General features: G+C 35.9%; 1 protein-coding gene across 1 annotated transcript in view; it reads right to left on the bottom strand.

The window, feature by feature from the left end:
• LOC122816569 (ephrin type-A receptor 7-like) overlaps positions 1–20,022 on the bottom strand; it is a 2,140,039-nt gene that overhangs the window by 2,041,792 nt on the left and 78,225 nt on the right. Inside the window, exon 3 of the mRNA XM_044089436.1 lies at positions 11,234–11,569. Within this exon, the coding sequence (XP_043945371.1) occupies positions 11,234–11,569 (336 nt within the window). The remainder of the gene's footprint in view (positions 1–11,233; positions 11,570–20,022) is intronic.

Genomic DNA, 20,022 nt, shown 5'->3' with positions numbered 1-20,022 from the left:
TGCACTCTAGCTTTAGCAATATAAAAAAGTGTGGAAATACATATGGAAAAGTGTCATTTATATCATAGAAGTTATTCGGGACGAGAGTCTAGCAGAGTATGTGTGGATTGAGATGGTCAGCTTCATGTTTTGTGCTCCCAAATATGAAAAGGTTTGTGTTTGCTCTCCAGCACTGACTCACTGTTTGGTGTTTTTTTTTTCTTTTCTCCATAGTTGTGTAATCTTGGAATTAGAATACAGAAGTATGAGGGTGCTGGGGGGCTTCTGCCTCTTGCAAAAATATTTTTAGGATATATTTCTAGCTGAGAAGGTTTTCTATGAAATCTGTTTTCCATCAAATCAGATGTCTAATAGTGTTTGTGCTATAAAATGTAAAATAAAAGTTTTAAATGAAATCCAAATAATCATTGTAAAAGTAAAGCAGTATGCACATTACAGTTTTTATGATAAATGAGGCGAAATAGCCAAGTAATGGGACATTGAAATGGCTGCAAGAGGGAGGGTTCTGTATGGGGGGGCCCATTTGACCATGACTTTGTGAGGGAAGAAGGGTGGTAAACACAAAGACAGCCCCAAACGGCACAAACTCAAGCTATGCCACTGATCAGTACGTCATGGATAATGACTTTAGGAGGTCCTAACAAATTATAAAATTATTTTGCTAAGATTAAAATATTGCCTACCGGTAAATGCCCTACTTTTACCAAAAATCCTACATACTGCAAGTCATCAAAAACAAAAACCTAAGATTCATCAACTTATCCCTTCTCAGTGAACATCATTGCTACAAATTTGGGGGGGGGGCATAATTTGGTTGTCTGCCCTTCAGTTTGAGTTTAAAAGTTGGTGTCCTATAATTCTTCTGAAGTGGGGGGGAGTTACATAATTATGTATGTAAACTGTATGTTAATCAGCATACAGATTTGTACCTTTTTTTCATCGGCCTTTGTGCAGATTTTTTATGTTTCTAGGTTGAGAGGTATGAGAGGTGGTTTGCTGTTGTAGATCACAGTACAGTGAGGATAAGGGTATATTCTCTTTTCCCCACTGTAGTGCGATCTCAAAGTTAGTATGTATATATAAGTACAGGGGGTGTGGAGCTTGCCCCCCCCATTTACATGTGTTTAGTGTATTATTTTTTTTTGTTTTATTTTGGCAAGTCAGTTTTTGTGAAAATGGACTTACGAAATTGCAGTTTGGTGAACTGTACTTCCGATAGGTCAACGTAGACCCATATATATATATATATATATATATATATATATATATAGATATATATATATATACGTGTGTGTGTGTGTGTGTGTGTGTGTGTGTGTGGACCCAGAAGATCGATAGGAATGAGTCAGTAAGGTTGTGTGGTAAGTAGGGAGAGTGTGTGGAAGGGGAGGGTAAGTGTAGGGTTGGGTAGTGGTGGTGGGTTATGAGGTCAGATAAGTGAGTTAGGGTTAGTTGGGTTAGTGCAGGTAAGTGTCTGGTTAGTGGGTGGTTAGGGTTAGAGAGTGTAGGTAAGTTGTGGTAGTGAGTGCGTATAGGGTTAGGGTAGAGGCGGGTCAGGGGTGGGTGCAGTAGAGGTAGGCCTTAGGGTTAGGGTTTGGGTAGGTAGGTGTGTAGTTTGGGTTAGTGTAGGTAGTGTGTATGTGAGTTTAGTTAGTGTTTGTTTTGTGTGAGTGTGCTTGTTTGGGAGGGAATGTTTTTTGTTTTTTGATGTGTGTGTGGTTTGTTTGAGGCTCGTGTTTTGTGTCCGCCGTCATGTATTTTATTAGTTATCGGGGCATGTGGAATTTCGTGTTTTGTTTCTGTCAGTTATGTGGTTTTCGTGATTGCGTTGTCAGTGTTTTGGTGTTTCGTTTATGTGAGGTAGAACCATATATATATATATATATATATATATATATGTGTGTGTGTGTGCGTGCGTGCGTGCATGTGTGTGTGTGTGTGTGTGTGTGTGCGTGTGTGTGTGTGTGTGTGTGTGTACATATATATTCATATGTGTGTGTGTGTGTGTGTGTGTGTGTGTGTGTGTGTATACATATGTATCTATTCATATCTACATTTCTCTCTCTCTCTATATATATATATATATATATATATACATATATATATATATATATATATATATATATATAAATTATATATATATATATATATATATATATATATATATATATATATATGTATATACTATACACACAAATACCCACTGCACCACCTTGCTATCAACATCCATCTCTAACTGAGGCAAATGGGTGAGGGTGGAACCCTCACTCATCACTACAGATAAGTAGCTTTACAAATAGAAGGCTCACAGTTTGGTTAACTCCATACCAGTTAGCTATTATACTGATTTAATTTGATTATGTCTGAGTTACATTCTTCACCATACTTGGGATCTTTCCTTGTCATTCTTAGAAATAGAAACTTCCTCATACTGCTGTCAGTCCTAGTCCTTCCCCTTCCTTTAACAAATTTTTGGCTAGCCAACTGGTAATGTGAGCCTTGGCTCTAGATGTTTGTCACTGTTGAGGTGACACCTTGACACCCATGTGCAAAAATGGGAAAAGAGATTGTAGATGGATGGATGGATACATCTACCAAGCCACTATGACATTCTTCTGTACTTCACACAGTCAAACAGGGCATCTTCCCTATCAAATGGTTCAGCCAGGTCCCATCACTTTGTTGGCAAATGGTACCCTCCTGCCTCAATGTATGTCCTCTATTCTGTAATAAAACTGATTCCACAAGGAATTTTATTTTGTCAGTTGTTCAGTTTCCAGCCTCACTGTTGTAATCAATTTGCTCTTGGAAAACTGATAACATGACATTTTTCTGTCAAATGGACATATGGTTATTAAGATATATGTTTACTCTATTTTTCTCATTTGAACATAGAAGGGTCAAAACTGCTGCACTAAAATAAATAATTAAATATGCATTCTGTTATGCGAATGATTCTGCTATTTGCCTAACCTAGACCACAAAATGTATAAATCCTTTGAGCAGATGCTATAGTCTTTAGTTTTCAAATATTTTCTAGACATCCTCTTCCTCTCTCTTTACAAAACTTAAATAAAAGCACAGGGACTTGATTACACAAATGTATATAGTCTTTAATTCTAAAAGACAATATTAATCACATATTTTTTTAAGACAAAAGACAAGTGTTATGTTTAACATTATTATCATTTTATTTTATTTTTTTATTAATGCAACATAAATATAGCACAAATTCCATGTCACTATGCTATATACCAAATTCATTCTGAAAATAATATGCTTTAAAATACATACTCCTCAACAAAGCAAACTCCTAAAGCCAGTACACATTTGAGAGGCAGACAATGACAGTTGTTGCAACCAAAAATTAATTACCTCCCTCTAGCCCTTGTCTGGTCACCATGCAATAATTATTATAGGTCTGCAAATTGTAGGGATTGAAATTACCATAATCATACCTGTGAAGCATTACTTTGTCTTGTCCATCAACCACCGCAATTCTCTTCTGACAATAATGATTGGTGTGGCAGAAATAACAATCATACATTTGTCTTTTTGTGTTATGAAGAAGAAGTATATGATTTTGCTGCACAAGCCCTTTGCCACATATTAAGAGCTCTCAGCAGGTGTGCTTGTGTGATTCAACCAGCATAAAATGGCTTTTGTTATAGATCTGCCACAAGACAAACATTGCAAGTGTCAACAGTTATTCCATTTGAAATTGCTTTTTTATTATTATGGCAAATTTATTGAAATAAAGGGAGCTTAATGTAAGTGGATAAACGTAGAATTTTATATGCATGTGCATGTGTGTATCATACACACACACACACACACACACACACACACACACACACACACACACACACACACACACACACACACACACACACACACACACACACACACACACACAAACATATGGCTATTGGAAGTAATTAATGCTTAATATGAAAAATGATCACTACACCTTTTCCTACTATGTCAATTTCTAAAAATTCTTTATTGTTGTAACTTAATTTGCATCATTGAATTATGCACCTAATAGTCAAAAACCCTGATGTAAATAATTGTGGTGTTTATCTGTAATAATATCATTTTGCATGTTCTGTAAAATCACTCATGACCAGAGATACCTACTCTATTTCAGAAGATGTTAGCTTAAAACGATGTATTATAACAGGTTGGGTCAGCTGTACAATTTCGAAACTTTTGGTTTATCAAGAAATCGTTGAGTTTATAACAGAGCAGGAAATGGGTATACTTTATGCTTTAATATAATTTTATTACAACATGCAGAAACATCTGTAATCACTTATACACGAAAACATTAATGTATAACAATATTTATATGCCTACTTGAATTAAAAAAATGTGTAATATAACCAACATCAGTAACTAAAGAACCTTTATTACCTAAAGTGTATAATTTGCCGTTCTGTATTTATACTTTCATGATGTGTATTTAATTCTCATGTTAATTCCATTTGCAACATCTTTGCCTCACTTTTTTCTTGTATTATGTATGCACAAATATTCTGCCTGTAGTAAATTCTACCTAGGAATCAACCAAAAACTAATCAGACCCAGTATTCTCTTCCTAGTTAAGAAAGCTAAATAATACATTATTTTATTTTGCTTGATGGTGTATAGACATCCTAAATAAGAAGTAAAAAAAAGATGCAGTCATTGTAAATCACAAGATTTGAGATATTACAGTTTAGTTATGACAAATTAAGGTTTCTTCAGGTGTGCAGTTGACTTCAAAACTAATAGCAGATACATTTCATTAGTCACTCACATTTTTGTATTTAATGTTTAATATTTAACTGTGTTATTTCTTTGGAGCTTTTCTCCCTGGGTCTCCACTGATAACGGGCTACTTGCCTAGCCGGACACTACTCGGTAATCAATTGTAAATAAATAAATAAATAAATACATAATAATAATATGGGTCAATGAAACAAGTATTCCTTGAAATGACATAGACCCATATGACTGATGAAATGTGTCTGCTATTAGGTATGAAGACAACTGCACACTTGAAGAAAAAATCCATTCACCTCCATACCCCCTCGACTTATATATACTAACTTTGAGATTGCACTACATTGGGGAAAAGAGAATATTCCCTTATCCTCACTGTACCTTGATCTGCAATAAAAGCCCCCCTCATAGCTCTCAACCTGGAAACATCAAAAATCTGCACAAAGGCCCATGAAAAATAGGTACAAATCTGTATGCTAATTAACGTACAGTTTACATACATAATTATGTAACCCTGTACACTCCAGTGGAATTATGGGATACCAACTTTCAAACTGAAACTGAAGAACAGACAACCAAAATATGGCCTCTCAGACCCTTTAGTAAACATTAACCATTTTTTTTAATGTGTAGCAATGATCTTTACTGAGAAGGGAGAAAATGATGAACCTTAGGATTTTGTTTTTGGTGACTTGCAGTATGTGGGTTTTCTGGTAAAAGTAGGGCATTTACTGGTAGGCAATATTCTAATCTTAGCAAAATAATTTTATAGTTTGCTAGGACCTCCTAAATTCATCCTCCTGATCAGTGGCATAGCTACAGTTTGTGCCGCCTGGGGCTGTCTTTGAGTTTGCCAACCTTCCCCCCTTACAAAGTCATAGTCGAATGGGACCCCCCCCCATACACAGCCATTCCCCCTGTAACCATTCCAGTGTCCCATTACTTGGCTATTTCACCTAATTTATCATAAAAACTGTAATGAGCATACTGCTTTACTTTTACAATGATTATTTGGATTTCATTTGAAACTTTTATTTTACATTTTATAGCACAAACAATAATAGACATCTATTTCCAAAAATGATGTGGTTCCAAAAAATAAAAGGCAGAGAAGATAATCTTTGAGCTCAGCTTTAATGACACTAGCGGTTTCACATACAGCTTCATCAGGTGTTTAACATTTGCTGACATAAACCACCTATATATACCCATTCAAAACATCATATGATCAAAAAGCAATTCAAATTTAAAGAAACATCACATTTAAAATATGTGAATACCATGGTAATACTATGGTATCAGTTAAAAATACAAATATAAAAGCATAATATATATTACTTGCGTAAAGGTCTCTTATGTAATATAGGTCTTATAGGGATGTGGTCATTAAGACCATGACCATGGTTTGCCCTAAGTCTGACTATCCAAGTAGCCTCCAATTCTTCCGTTCTGGACCTGATATCCCCACGTCTCACATTATCATATGTCCTACCTAAAACTAGAAATTTAAAAGTATGTGATTCATTTGTATTCACTACATGTTTAGCAAGTGCATTAATGAGATTCTTTTTCTTAATATTATATAGGTGCTCTCTAATTCTTTCTTTTAATGAGCGATCAGTTTTACCTACATAATATTTATTACATAGAGTACACATAGCAAGATACACCACATGCATAGTATTGCATGTTGCACTGACATTAATATAAAAATTCTTAGTTGTATCTGGATGTTTAAAAACTGTATCTGTACAAAATGCTTTTATATTTGTATTTTTAACTGGTACCATAGTATTACCATGGTATTCACATATTTTAAATGTGATGTTTCTTTAAATTTGAATTGCTTTTTGATCATATGATGTTTTGAATGGGTATATATAGGTGGTTTATGTCAGCAACTGTTAAACACTTGATGAAGCTGTATGTGAAAGTGCTAGTGTCATTAAAGCTGAGCTCAAAGATTATCTTCTCTGCCTTTTATTTTTTGGAACCACATCACTTTTGGAATTAGTGACTGTTTGCACTGGAGCCATACCTTTGCTGCTTGGATTTTCATTTGGACTGTATTTCTTCAGCAGAGGTTAAAGCTGTTTGTTTGGTGACTTTGTTGTTGTTAATAATAGACATCTGCTAAGCAAAGCATTACAGTTTCACAATGAAAATAGACTTGCCATTAAAACGTCTCTGCCCTTGAAACTCACATTCATTGAAACTGCATTGAAACCCACATTCAAAGAAAATGCATCTGGCCAGTGGCAGATAAAGATTACCTTTGGACTGTTTTCAAATTGTAGACCCCTTGCACAAAAAACATGCATGTGTTCTTTGATACACCTTCCTGATTGTATTAAATTATATTCATTTTATAATACAGTACACTTGCTAAAGCGAGTATTACATTTATTGTTTTGTACATTTTTCCAGTAAGCAATGAAACAAAATGCATGATCCAATAATGACAGAACATTCAGAACATTTCCATCATAAAACAACTCAAACTTCTACAATCCACCAGTATCAGTAAATATGCACAATCTCTGCAGAAGTAAAAGTCATCTAAATAATTCCACACTAAAGAGATTTGTAACTAATGAAGAGGTTGCTGCTAGCAAACCATCTTATATTTCTTTGTTTCATCTACAAATAAAGTGTCTGTTGCCCTTGAGGAATAAATTGCCTATGTTACATTAAAAATAGAGGAGATAGTGATATTGCAATAGGTAATGGATAGCAAACTGTTAACAGGTTCATAGTTACTAAGTATCTCTGCCAAAGAGGACATTCTCAGGACTGCAACAGCCACCCCCTTTAAAGTACAACACAGTACAGTATCAGCAATGCATCTACATAATGTGGTAGTAGAACCCACAGTCATCTGCATCAAATGCACCAACAAACACAAACAAACTTGGCATAAGCAGCACTAAGCTTCTCTCCTCCTGAAGAACTATGCAGCACAAAAAATCCGGAAAAGGACAACATTTATTGGGGGGAGACACAGACCCCATGTCAGAGACACATTTTAAACATTGCTTGTATAATTTTAGAAAAGTTGCTAGAATAAAATGTTTGTGTTACCATGTTTTTTCTGAAAGATAGGAAGACTGAAAATTAAATGGCTATCATTACTTAGTGAATTCATTTCTCACTGATTTTCCAGAAAACCACACATTCTATGAGGAACAGACCACAAGTATGAACCAAACATTCCAGACATTCTGTAAAACTTTGGACAGTTGAGAACTATGGACTTAAGTCCTTGAATCACAAGTGGTGGTGGTATGGGTACAGAATTTAGGTTCTTATTCCTTGTACAGAAGGTATTGGGTTTGAGTAACTCTACCCACAGGGTTTGAGTCTGAGTAACTCTAACCACCAGTTATACCTGACTGTAGCATTTTACATGCACACACACACGCACACACACACACACACACACACACACACACACACACACACACACACACACACACACACACACACGTACAAATGCAGAAGCAAACACACACACAAGTACAAATGCAGAAGCAAGAATACACACACACCTACCTAAGTAAAAATGAGGAAACAAGCACACACACAAATGCAGACTGCCGTTTCCATTTCAGCTAAGTAAAAATCTGCTGTTTCAATGAGGAAGACATTTCTGCTCTGCAGCAAGTTAAATTATGCCTCGGCATTCTGACAGGTTATCTCATGAAGCTGACATCATCGCACATGCCCTTCACATGAGGACACCAGTAATAAATTCTTCAAAAAAAAAATTAAAAAGCCTGGGAAACTTAAGAAATTTAAGGGGCCACTCGGGAAATCATGGAACCCCAATACTTTGCCCTCAAAACCGTTATTTAATGAGGAACTCTGTATGGTTGAGAGGTATGGATCTTCTCCAATACACCACTAAAAAACACTCTACCTGCACAATCACATTCTGCTGGAACCAGCAACTACACTTTGTTCAACTGGTTTTCATGAAAGTGCATTTTCAAATAAATGCACTTTTGCGAAAACGGACTTGTGAAATTGCATTTCAATGAACTGTATTTTTGAAGGGTCAAAGTAGACCCATATCTATCTATATACACACATATATATATATATATATATATATATATATATATATATATATATATATAGACACACACACACACACACACACACACACACACACACACACACACACACACAAACAAACACACACATGAGTCTATGTTTACACATTGAATGATAAAATCCCTAAACAGCTATCCATCGAATGAAATACATCAAAGCACATTTTAGCAAATGTGCACATCATCACAGTTGCAACACAGGGAATTTATGTAAGGATATTTGCCCTTTTTCCCACTGTAATGCAATCTTAGAAATAGTATATATTGTTAGAAGGGAAGATCTGGGATACCCCTGTGGCATAACCACAGGCTCAGACAGAGGCTTTTCTCCATGTAGCTTCTAGTCATTAGTAGGTGAACAATCAGATGGCTCCCTTGAGACCAGTATGCGGACAGAAGGAAAAGGCAGAACAGCATGGGTCACCAGTGAAGCAGATTCCAAAGCTGCATAGGAAAGCTGTGTCGAATGACCCAGAGGTATCTATGAGCATGTCCAAAGGACAATCAGAGATCCGCAGGTAATGATAGTGATGTTAATTGTGCAGGACCACTGGGCAGTAGTGAAATTAAACAATTATGCCTTATGATTTGCCATAGCGTCTATTTCATAGTTCCAGTCTTATATTCTATAACAAATAATAACAGTAGTAAACATAGCCATGCACAGTGTCCACTCTTAAATTCAGAGCATGCAAGGTTATCCATTGTACCAACATCCAGTATCTGTAATAAATAAAACCATAGCATCATATACCTTCTTGCATGGAGAAAAGACAAATGGCAGCTGTACATCCACAACCAACCAACAAAAAACAGAAAAGAGATGCACAGACGAATCCCGCTCTATCCAGAAAAACGGTGCCAGAAATGTAATTAAAATAATTTACTTGAACGTACTTTTTCATAATAATACAAATTGTTAAGCACTTTTGTCACTTCTGCTACATGAATTTCATCAGAACTGAGCATAGACAACTAAAACCTAAATATATACCATTCCTTCAGACATACTAATCTCTTTTGATCAAATGAGTTAATGAGATAATTGATTAACCTATCAAATGGAACAACACTTCACAAATCATTAAACAGTGTGAAAGTTAAACAGACACAAACCAGGTCAGAAATAAACTCTAAATATGCTTTTAAAAATAAATAATCACATAAGTATTAAATATAGGTAAAACTTACATAGACTGTGTAAATGTGTAAATAAAAATATATATTTAAACACATCTTAAAACATCCTTAAAAGTATGCATGTATATATGAAATGTATATCAATAATGAATACTTCATTGATTTCATATTTTCACTGCCCTCATTTATAAAACTGGGACTATTGACACTTTACTGTTTAACCAGGATGGGTTCATGACTTTCAATTTTAACTGCCAGCATAAGTACCTATATTCCAACTTGGTCTCCCACCTACCTCCTATAAGGTTAATAGTAGTTCTCTTAATAATAGGAAAGTGGTAATTTTGAAAGTGGCACACACTAAAGAATTCTTGTACAGTGCATTGTCCCCTGACTTGGTTGTTATATCATAATTGTGTTTGTAAATCCTCTTTCTAAAATAAGTCTCTGTTTCTCCAATATAAAAACTGGAAAAAGTTGATCTCACTGTGATGTACACCAGCCTTTTTTTTGCCACAATTACAACTTTGTAACTTAACCTTAAAATATTCCCCTTCATAAATAATGTAGTATTGTTTACAGTGTCCAAATTTCCTTGTCCTGCCTATAGATGGTAAATCAAAGTTTCCAGGGTATTTTTCTAATAATCTCTTCAGACTGTTAGCTGCTTTATATACAAAATGAGGCTGGTCACCAACAATGATTGAAATGGACAGGTTTGCTCTTAAAATAATCCAGTTTTTCTTGATACTGCGCTTTATAATGTCATCCCCATCATTGTATTGCAAAATCATTGCTCTTTCAAGAGGATTTTTTTTTGTGTGTAGAATTAAATTCCTTGGGTATTATTTTTGGTGCATTTACTATTGCATATTTCCTCAATAGTGACTTTCTCACCTTTTATAGGACTGCAGGGAAACAGTTTGCTTTGTTGAATTAAATATCAGTTATGTATCAGGGTTTGAAAAACCCTAAATATTCATAAATATTTAATACTTGTGTAACTCATAATACAACCATATAATATGCTCCTTAAATTCCATTATAAGTATGATTTTGTTATGAGACTTAACATGCTGTTTGAAAAGTTAAATCACTATATGCTTACAGGTTTGTATTGCCAGAAAGAAAACTGATTTACAACACAATGAGAAATAGGATATAACAAAGATATTTGCCTAAAAATATGACAGTGCATAGTTAATGCTTACCTTCCTGACTTGTGGAGATATTGATCTCAGCATACTGTCCTGGAAAAGCACTTAGAGATGAGACTCCATTCATTGCTTCCACCCTGATAGTATAATTAGAATTTGATAATAAATTCACCACAGTAATAGTTCGATCAACCAATCCCATTTGTTGTGGAACAAATCCAATATTGCTACCACATGGCTCACAGTTTCTTGGCGTATCAAAACATCTGCTACAGAGGATGTTGTAAGTGAGATCAGTTCTTCCACCAGAGTCGGCAGGCATGTTCCATTCAGCAACCAATGTTCCCTGTTTGATACTGTATATAAGGCCTCTTGGAGCTGAAGGTGGTCCTAGAAAAATATTTATTCATAAATTCATAATGATTATACTCTCCAATCTCTATGCATCTAATCAACAAGTGTTAAAAGAATTGGTTCCTGTTCATAAACTGCTAAAAGTCTAATTCATAAAAGTAAATTTGTTTTAATGTGCCATAATTGCTGTTGTCAAAACATACTTAAAAATGACAACCGGTAGTGTGTAAAGACAGCAAACAACACTATTTATAGAAAATCTAAAATGTCTTAAATTATGCTTAATGTAATGAGACCAGTCTTACTTAAACCTGTAAGTACTGAAGACGTACATATATATAGCATTTTATGGCAAATATAAACTATATATTTTTTTATTGCATCACCATTCATTGTAGATTCTCATCAAGGCACATCACAATGGACATAAGTTGTTTTGTGGTTCTCAGTCCTACAATTTCTATTAAAATCTCCTAAGGCCTGTCTTTTGCACTGGCCTATGTTTTGCATCCATGTACAAAAAAATATATACTGCCTGCTCCATAGCTTCCAGAATCTTCTGCCAGCCATATATCACAGTTTCAATGTAAATAAAAAGAATGCTTTCCATTATCTAAACTGAAATGGCCTCCACTCTAGTTACTTTCTAATTTATCATTCATAACAAAGATATTCTCTGTTCTGGAATATACCTGCTTATATTGATCATTTGTAGGCTGGCATTTATCATCTTGTAATGACATTTTATTATCCCCTTAACTGTTTCATTTTGAATAATTTACATCTTAATTTTATTTTTTTCATACCATACAAATGAAATTCTATATCATATACCTCCATAAAACCACTGAATCATTGATAAAAAGTAGCCATCATTACATTAAATGTTTGAATCAAGATGTGCTTCACATAAGTGGCATTGATGTCATTTATACTTGGTTTAAATAAAACCCTCATATACTGGTTGGGACAATTGTCACTGGTTATCATTAATGTAGGATTAATACAAGTGTGAGAGGCTTATGTATCTATGAGTAGTAGATCTATCCATTTAAATCATGCACTGCATGTATTCAGCATGTATGTGGTGATACTTGCACAGAATATGAGTTTCTACTGGCTTTATTTTTTTCTGGGGAAGCAGTGAGTGGTAACCAAGCCAATAAGCCACCACTGTTCAAAGGGGTTCGCTTCACTGTATCTGAAAGTATAGTTTAGTCCTGAGTTATATTTTTTAGTGTTTCTTCCTGAAAGGGAAGAGAAGAGTTGATGATGTCCATTGCTTGTTGCAGCTTTTCTTTTTAAAAACTACAATCAGCAAGCCATCTTTCTGAGGGTGACACTAGCTTTACAGGCTGATTTACTTTTTCAATCAGCATGTACATTGTTGAAAATAAGGTTTCATTGTGCAATTGAGCTTATAAGAATCTATAAAAATGCACTTAGTATAGTATTATGTCACAAGTCACCCTATAATGCAGAACAATAAATACTGGAGTGGCCACAGTGGAGGAAGGCACTGAGTGACCAGTCTTAGTTCACCCATCCTGAGGGGAGGCAGCCTAGGTAGGCCCACTACAATAAGCAATATTGTGTGTCTGTTGACTTCTGTACTGCATAAGTGGTGAGCTGCATAGTCAGAAAGTCACACATGCATGGAAGCATATCTGGCCCTCCAAAAGGCCTCAACTGCAGAGCTTGCAAGGCCGATGTAAGGTGACAGGAGTTAGGACATATTCTCTGGCAGCAGAATGATGTTCCACCAGCATTCTCAATATTTTCCCCAGCCATGGACATGGGTCAATTTCAGCCTGGGGAGAGGTCTGATTCAGTAGATAAAGTGAATGAGGAGAGAATCTTCTGTTCACTGATAATCAACATCAGTGAGAAAAATAAATATGTCTTCCCATACAACTATCTTGTAGGCAGAATAAAAACACAAGTAATCTGATCAAGGGTGGCCAAATTGTCTGTTTCACAAGTTTGTTATGATTATTATAAAAGACAATTCTTCTGAATCAAAAAAAATAACTAGTAGATTGACAAAGGATTTGTTTCTGTGCAAAACTTTGTTTAATTCAGTATTGTAGTGAAATTACCTTGTATATACATCTGACAGACACTTTCATTTTAGGGAAATCTCTTTCTATTCCAGTGATATCAAAAGGCATTAGTACTCCATGAATGATTTCTATACATAGATTAATGACTTCATAATCTTAAGATCAAACCTGATGAATCATCAGTAGAAATACTACCAGATTCATCTTTTATTTTATAAATTTCACAAAGTGCAAAAATATTGTAACTCATATAAAAATCTAAAAGAAAAATTGTCACAGACTCAATGTTAGTCTGTTGGTAATGACAACTGCATGGAATGTGGAGGTAGAGGGTTTCTGGTCCTGGGTCCAGTCTCCAGATTCTGGTCAGTGTTTCCCTTCTCTGTCTTTTTCCAAAACAACTACTATGGGTAAAACCACATGTTCAATCAAATATTCTGAATAATGTAGAAAAAAGTGTATGGAGTGTTTAACGTAAATTGTATATAGATACATTTAACTCAAAAAAGGAGAAGCATTAGTAACAATTACTCTAAGCTGCTCTTCTTAGGCCAGGAATGGAATTTAAAAATATATTCTAATTAATATTTTTCATTTTGGAGATCTCCCTTACACTATCTGGCTGTAATGTTTACTAGATCAAAAAAGCTATTGCAACATCTGCAACATTTTGAAAATGTGAAATTATTTGACTACAGAGAATTCTGACCCTTCGATTAGATGATTGCTGTATATGCTTCTAAACATGAATGGCAGTTTAAAATGGTGTTGAGTTTTAATTAGTGATTATACTGGCTAACCTATTTAATAAGATCATTACTTCGTATTGTGCCAAATTTATTTTCAACTTGCAATTTTTTTTATTGTGGATTTCATTTTCTTTGATGAAGATGTTGATCCTTTATAAGCAAAATTGCTTACTGGCCCTTTACTGTTAAGTTTAATCCCAGTTTACTGACCATTTATTTTTTTAATCTAATCCCAATTTACTGATCATGTCCTTTTAAGTCGAATCCCACATGACAAAAATGGATTTGTTTCATTTCCATGGGATAGGTTTAGCTAGCTGTTCTCTTTGAGCATTCCTTTGGGTTACGGTAACCACATTTCTTTTATAGTTGAGCGGTACTGCCTACTACAAAATATCTTAGATGGTATTTGCAGATGCACCCAGGGAACTTGCTCATTATCATAGGATGATAGCTGGGACAGGTGACTGATTTTTTTTTATAGGTTCATATGTAAGTACTGGGCTAGCTACCCCTAGTGGGCCATTTTAAGTCTAGCCAATTTCCCTTTGAAAAGTTAGAATCAAACCTTGTACCTTGTGTCTGTGAGATAAACACTTTAACCATTATCCCAACCTCTATAACAATAATCATACCCATTTGTTAACCATGTAGGCCCACTAGACACACAGTCATTTCCCTGGGGTGACACAACAGCAAAGTTTGGTTAAGTGACTCATTAAAGGTCACACAGTAGGTGAATGAAGACTGAGGGAACTGCACTCTTTACCAACAGAATGGCAGTTTAAGTCTTTACTCTCACAGACAGCTGTCAGATTTGTCATTTAATGTTATGAGGTCTAACCACCATTATGAGGTCCATCCATGGTAAACCCAGGATTGTTGTCAATTTATGTGAAATATGACCATTGATATTTTAATTGAGAAATGTTGTCATGTACTGTTTTGGCCATACCTAGAGGCAACTGTGGCCAGAAGTATTTCTGCTTCACATTATTCACCATAAGACAGAATTTAAGGTATTGCAGTTGATCCAGATATTTTGCAGAAACACCTATAAATCAAAGTGTCTGGCTGCTATCGACCTAAAATCAACTGTACTACAGTCTGAGTTAAGTATAAACTTGCAGTAAACACTGAATTTTATTTTTCTGTTTATTTATTTGTTTCATTGAATACTGTGGTCTCTCTGTCTCTCTGTAGTTGGTGACTTTGGAATTGCCCGCCCCTCCTGTAACTTTGTGTTTGAACACTCCTCCTGGGTCCATCTCATCTGCTCAGTCAACTGAGTACAGTGAGATCATATTTAGATTTCAGACATTGCTACCAGTCCCATCTATTCAGCTCTATCCACTGTGTACAGAGAGAGCATTTGGGAAGGACAACCTCTGTAGACTCTTAATTGTGCTGTATTCCATCCCTCTCCACTAACAAAAAAAAGTTACTTCACTTTATTCCGCTGCTCTTACTGTAACTAACGTCTGCCTTCTTTATTACCATTGTTTGCTGTTCTGTGTGCTCTTAAGTGTTCAAGTGCTCTTATTCTGCACTTATTACTGCTTGCTAGTAGCCTGATTAAATTTGTCTTCTTTCCGTCTTAGTTTTGGTTTTAGCACTTGTGCTTCAGGCCACTTATTTTACATTTAGGGTTTTTGTGGACAAACCCTCATCAAACCCTGCTGTCCTTAAGTCCACCAAATATTCAGAGCACTGCATTTCTGTGAATTTGTACAGAGCTGATATAGCAGCGAGCTAAATTATTCTGTCTGTGAGCAGAGTAGAACCATTTTCCCATCTTATATTCCAAACTGATAAGCACACTTTTTGCAACTCTGTTTGCACTGTGCTTTTTTATATATATTTGCTTTATTATTCATATATTTGCTGTATTGTTTCTGTCCTTGTTGTCTGCACTTTGTTTATTAGGGTAGCTCAGAAGCTAGTTTCAGGTGTGGGTTGTTGAGCCAGCCCTTCTTAACTGTTTGTCATTGCCTGAGGTGTATTCTCTGTGTTATACTTCCATTGTTAGACTGCCCTTTTGTTCAGACTGTGTGTGCTTCTCAAACAATCAGGAAATACAGAGCTGCTAAGTATATTTTTGGCACGTTTTAACTGTTTAGAGTTCTGCACTGTCTTAATTTTTGCTTGACTGAATTATTTATATATCTGCTGGCATTGTTTTCTGATAGTCTAAGTGCCTCCATTCTGATTTTCTCCCAATTTACTGCTTTCTGCACTTGTTTTTATTCGTTTTTAAATTTAATTGCATTTATTTAAACTGTATTTTCTTTAATACTGCTACACACTCAAGTGTGCTAGCTTACACTGCATTTGAATTATTTTTACTGCTGTTTTAGCTGCTTTTCTGCAAAGAAAACTGTTAGAAAAATCTACATGCTGCCTAGAAAAATATATTTACAATGTGTGCTGCTTAGAAAATATATTTACATACATGCTGCCTAGAAAAATATATTTACAATGTGTGCTGCTTAGAAAATATATTTACATACATGCTGCCTAGAAAAATATATTCACAATGTGTGCTGCTTAGGAAGATGTGTATTAAATCATTCAAACACATATAAGTTGTATGATCAAATATATAGAGAAGTGTGTGCTTTAGTTAGGAATAAATGTACTTAAATCCATAAAGGTTAGGTAATGCATTTAATTCTGTCTTGCTAGATTAATAAGAAGAAATAAACCTGCATATTATTGCTTGAAGCACAAGCTGCAGTGTAATCAGAAATTTGACCTTGGCAGCTTGCAGATGCAGTCTGGCTCATGTCTTTCAAGTAAAGATTATTTTGCAAAGTTGGAAAATAATAAATCTGTTTGCATGTAAGTCTTCTTTCCTGCCTCCACCAGGAAGTAGCCTTGTCGCACTATCTCTGATAGTGCAGCTGGGGACAAGAGAAACAAAAGAAGGCTTTAAGGAAGACTTACATCTATTGTATTTGAACTAATCAGAGAACCTTGAATTGGCTACATCCTCAGGAGGTCATCGTGACTGACCAGCTGTCTGCAAGGCTGCAACTTTCTCATGGGAAAAGGACTTTTTGAAAAACACAAAATCAGCAGTTTTTATGAATAACTATGATGTAAAGACCCTGTCACTGACCACACCAGTAAGGTGGGCAAAACTGATAATGAAATGTATATAACCAATGTGTTTTGGTCAATAAAACAGTCAAAATTCTATACAAACTTTGTGTATGGTTTTTTGCCTCCTAATGTACATTAGCTTAGAGATGCTCTAGCTTTCCTGCATTATTGTTTGTTATTGATTGACATTGTGTTTGAATAACTCAATGATTTTACAGTCTGACTCTAACAAATTTATTTAACATCTTGGTCCTTGAATTCCCTTGGTAAGCTACAGGTCAGAATATATAGGTGGTATTGAAGTCTGCGCAGAAGAAGGAAAGACCTCCGACTGAATTGTCGTGCCCAAAGAGGCTGTCCACTTGTCTGATCTGTGGCAAAAGCGGAAAACTGGGTCCTAAAAAGCCTATCAAACATAAGCAGGAGGCTCGGGTAAGCAGAATTCCTCTCTTTGTTTTTGTTTTAGATCGGGGACCAGGTTACACTGTGCTATTGCTAAGGTTTGTGATAGCAGGGAGAGAGGTAGTCAAGTATTGTATCTTGAGTCATAGATCAGGAAATAAAGCAAAACAAAGTAAACAGTCATTCTAGACACTACTGTGAATACGGGAATAGAGATACCACGTGGTACAAGAGAAAGGGTTACGTAACAGTTCTGTTTTTTTTCTCTCTCTCTCTCTTCTTTTTTTCTCTTTCAGAGACATGGGAAATGAATGCACTAAAGGGTCACGTGACCGCCTAACAGAAGATGCAAAATATATGCAATTACAGAGAGCAGATAATGTGAGATATTTTGCAACATGGGTTAACAAGTATGACTTTGATGGTAAATTGGATAAAATGGCATTAATAAAACTTTTAAGACAGTTAAAATCTGACGAGAAGGTCAGGCAAAAAGCAACGACAGTTGGGTATTCCTCAAGCACATAGGTGGATTGAGGAAGCGAACAAGGAACAGAAAATAAAATGCAAAGGCATTATTTTTAGACAAAGAGGATAATAATGTAATAGTAGCATCGGTCCCTCCCCTACCACGTCCACCGATGCCTTACTCAGAATATGAAGCGGGGGGGCGGGCTGACCCCCCCCCACGCTACCCAGAGACAACAGGGATATTAAGACAACCATTTGTAAGAGAACCTATCGACTAAATCCCGAACACGCCAAACACTTGTAGATGTTCAACCAAGCGGGAATTTATTAGATGAGGGTGAGGAAATCTGTCCATTAATAGAAGTACCAAACCCGCAGGCAGGACAGGAGGGCCAGGCCTCAACTCTCTTAGTGTATAGACCATGGACACCGGAAGACATCCGAAAAGCTACAGAAGGAATTCCCATCCAAAAATTAACTTTGAGAAATTTTACAGGATTTACAGGGTATGAGATTAAGTTACCACTTAAATGGGGAAGAGGTAGAAAGAGTAGTTAGACAAATTTTAGGTCCAGACTGGCACATGATTTGTGGCACCTGGAATGCTCGTGACGCACAACACAGGCCACTCCTACATAGTGACGCAGAACTAGATACTAGATTGAAGGGTCTTACAGACCGCATCACTGAAAAATGGAAACCTAGGGCAGACTGGACTTGCATTAACCAGTGTGTACAACAAGATAATGAAACTGTGGATGCATACTATGGAAGATTGTTAGAATGTTTTAATAACCATAGTGGCATGCCTGTTCCTGAAAATCAAAAAAATGATAGTTCATATGAACAACAATTGAAGAATGCATTTTTGAAAGGTTGTATTGCCCTGTCAATAGCTTCATCACGAAGCACATGATAGATCACCGAACAAGTAGGCTTCAAGCCTTGTTAGAATATGCTAGACACGCTGAAAAACATTTTAACAGTAAAAGAAAAGAAAACGCAGGTCTTCACAGCTGAAGACGGTGCGGAAGTTTTGTAGTACAAGCAGCCAAAAGGGCAAACAAAATATTCAGGGTAACAAACGCCTGACAAAACTCAGAAATTTATGAGAGCAGGAAGAAAAAGGTGAATGCTTCAATTGCGTAAGAAGGGACATTTGGCAAGGGATTGCAGGAGCAAGGCACCTGGAAAAAAGGATAAGGAAGATGAGGATTGACTATATGACAGTTATGCTGCTCAGCAGTCTTCAGAAGAGACTAATGAGCAGGGGATGATGTAAATACCTTAGAAGAAGCAGATGACAGGCAACTGGATGTAGAAGTTGGGGAAAGTGAAGTTTAAGATCTGGCACTACTGAGCTTAGAGCTCTATTTGGCAGACACGAAACCGAAGTTACACTTCTGGTAGAAGGGAGAGAAATCAAATTTTGTGTGATTCAGGAGCATCACGAACTTTGATACATCCTTCAAAGTTACCGAACACTCTGAGTCACCTGATTTCATATTAGTGAAAGCAGCAAACGGACAGTTGTACAGGGAACCACTTTCCCATGATATAGCAATAACTGATCCAGTCTCGGCATGACCCAGAGAAGTAAAATAGTACTTTCTGCCAAATGCCCCATGAACCTATTAGGAAGAGACCTTATGCAACTTTTGGCATAGCAGTAGTCCCTACCATGAACGGTATGGAGGCA

The sequence above is a fragment of the Protopterus annectens genome, chromosome 1.part1 (genome assembly GCF_019279795.1).
Source record: "Protopterus annectens isolate FY-2018-M chromosome 1.part1, PAN1.0, whole genome shotgun sequence".
In the NCBI taxonomy this organism is placed as follows: domain Eukaryota; kingdom Metazoa; phylum Chordata; order Ceratodontiformes; family Protopteridae; genus Protopterus; species Protopterus annectens.
The sequence above is the reverse complement of the archived record's forward strand: the minus strand, read 5'-3'. Positions and strand labels throughout refer to the sequence as shown.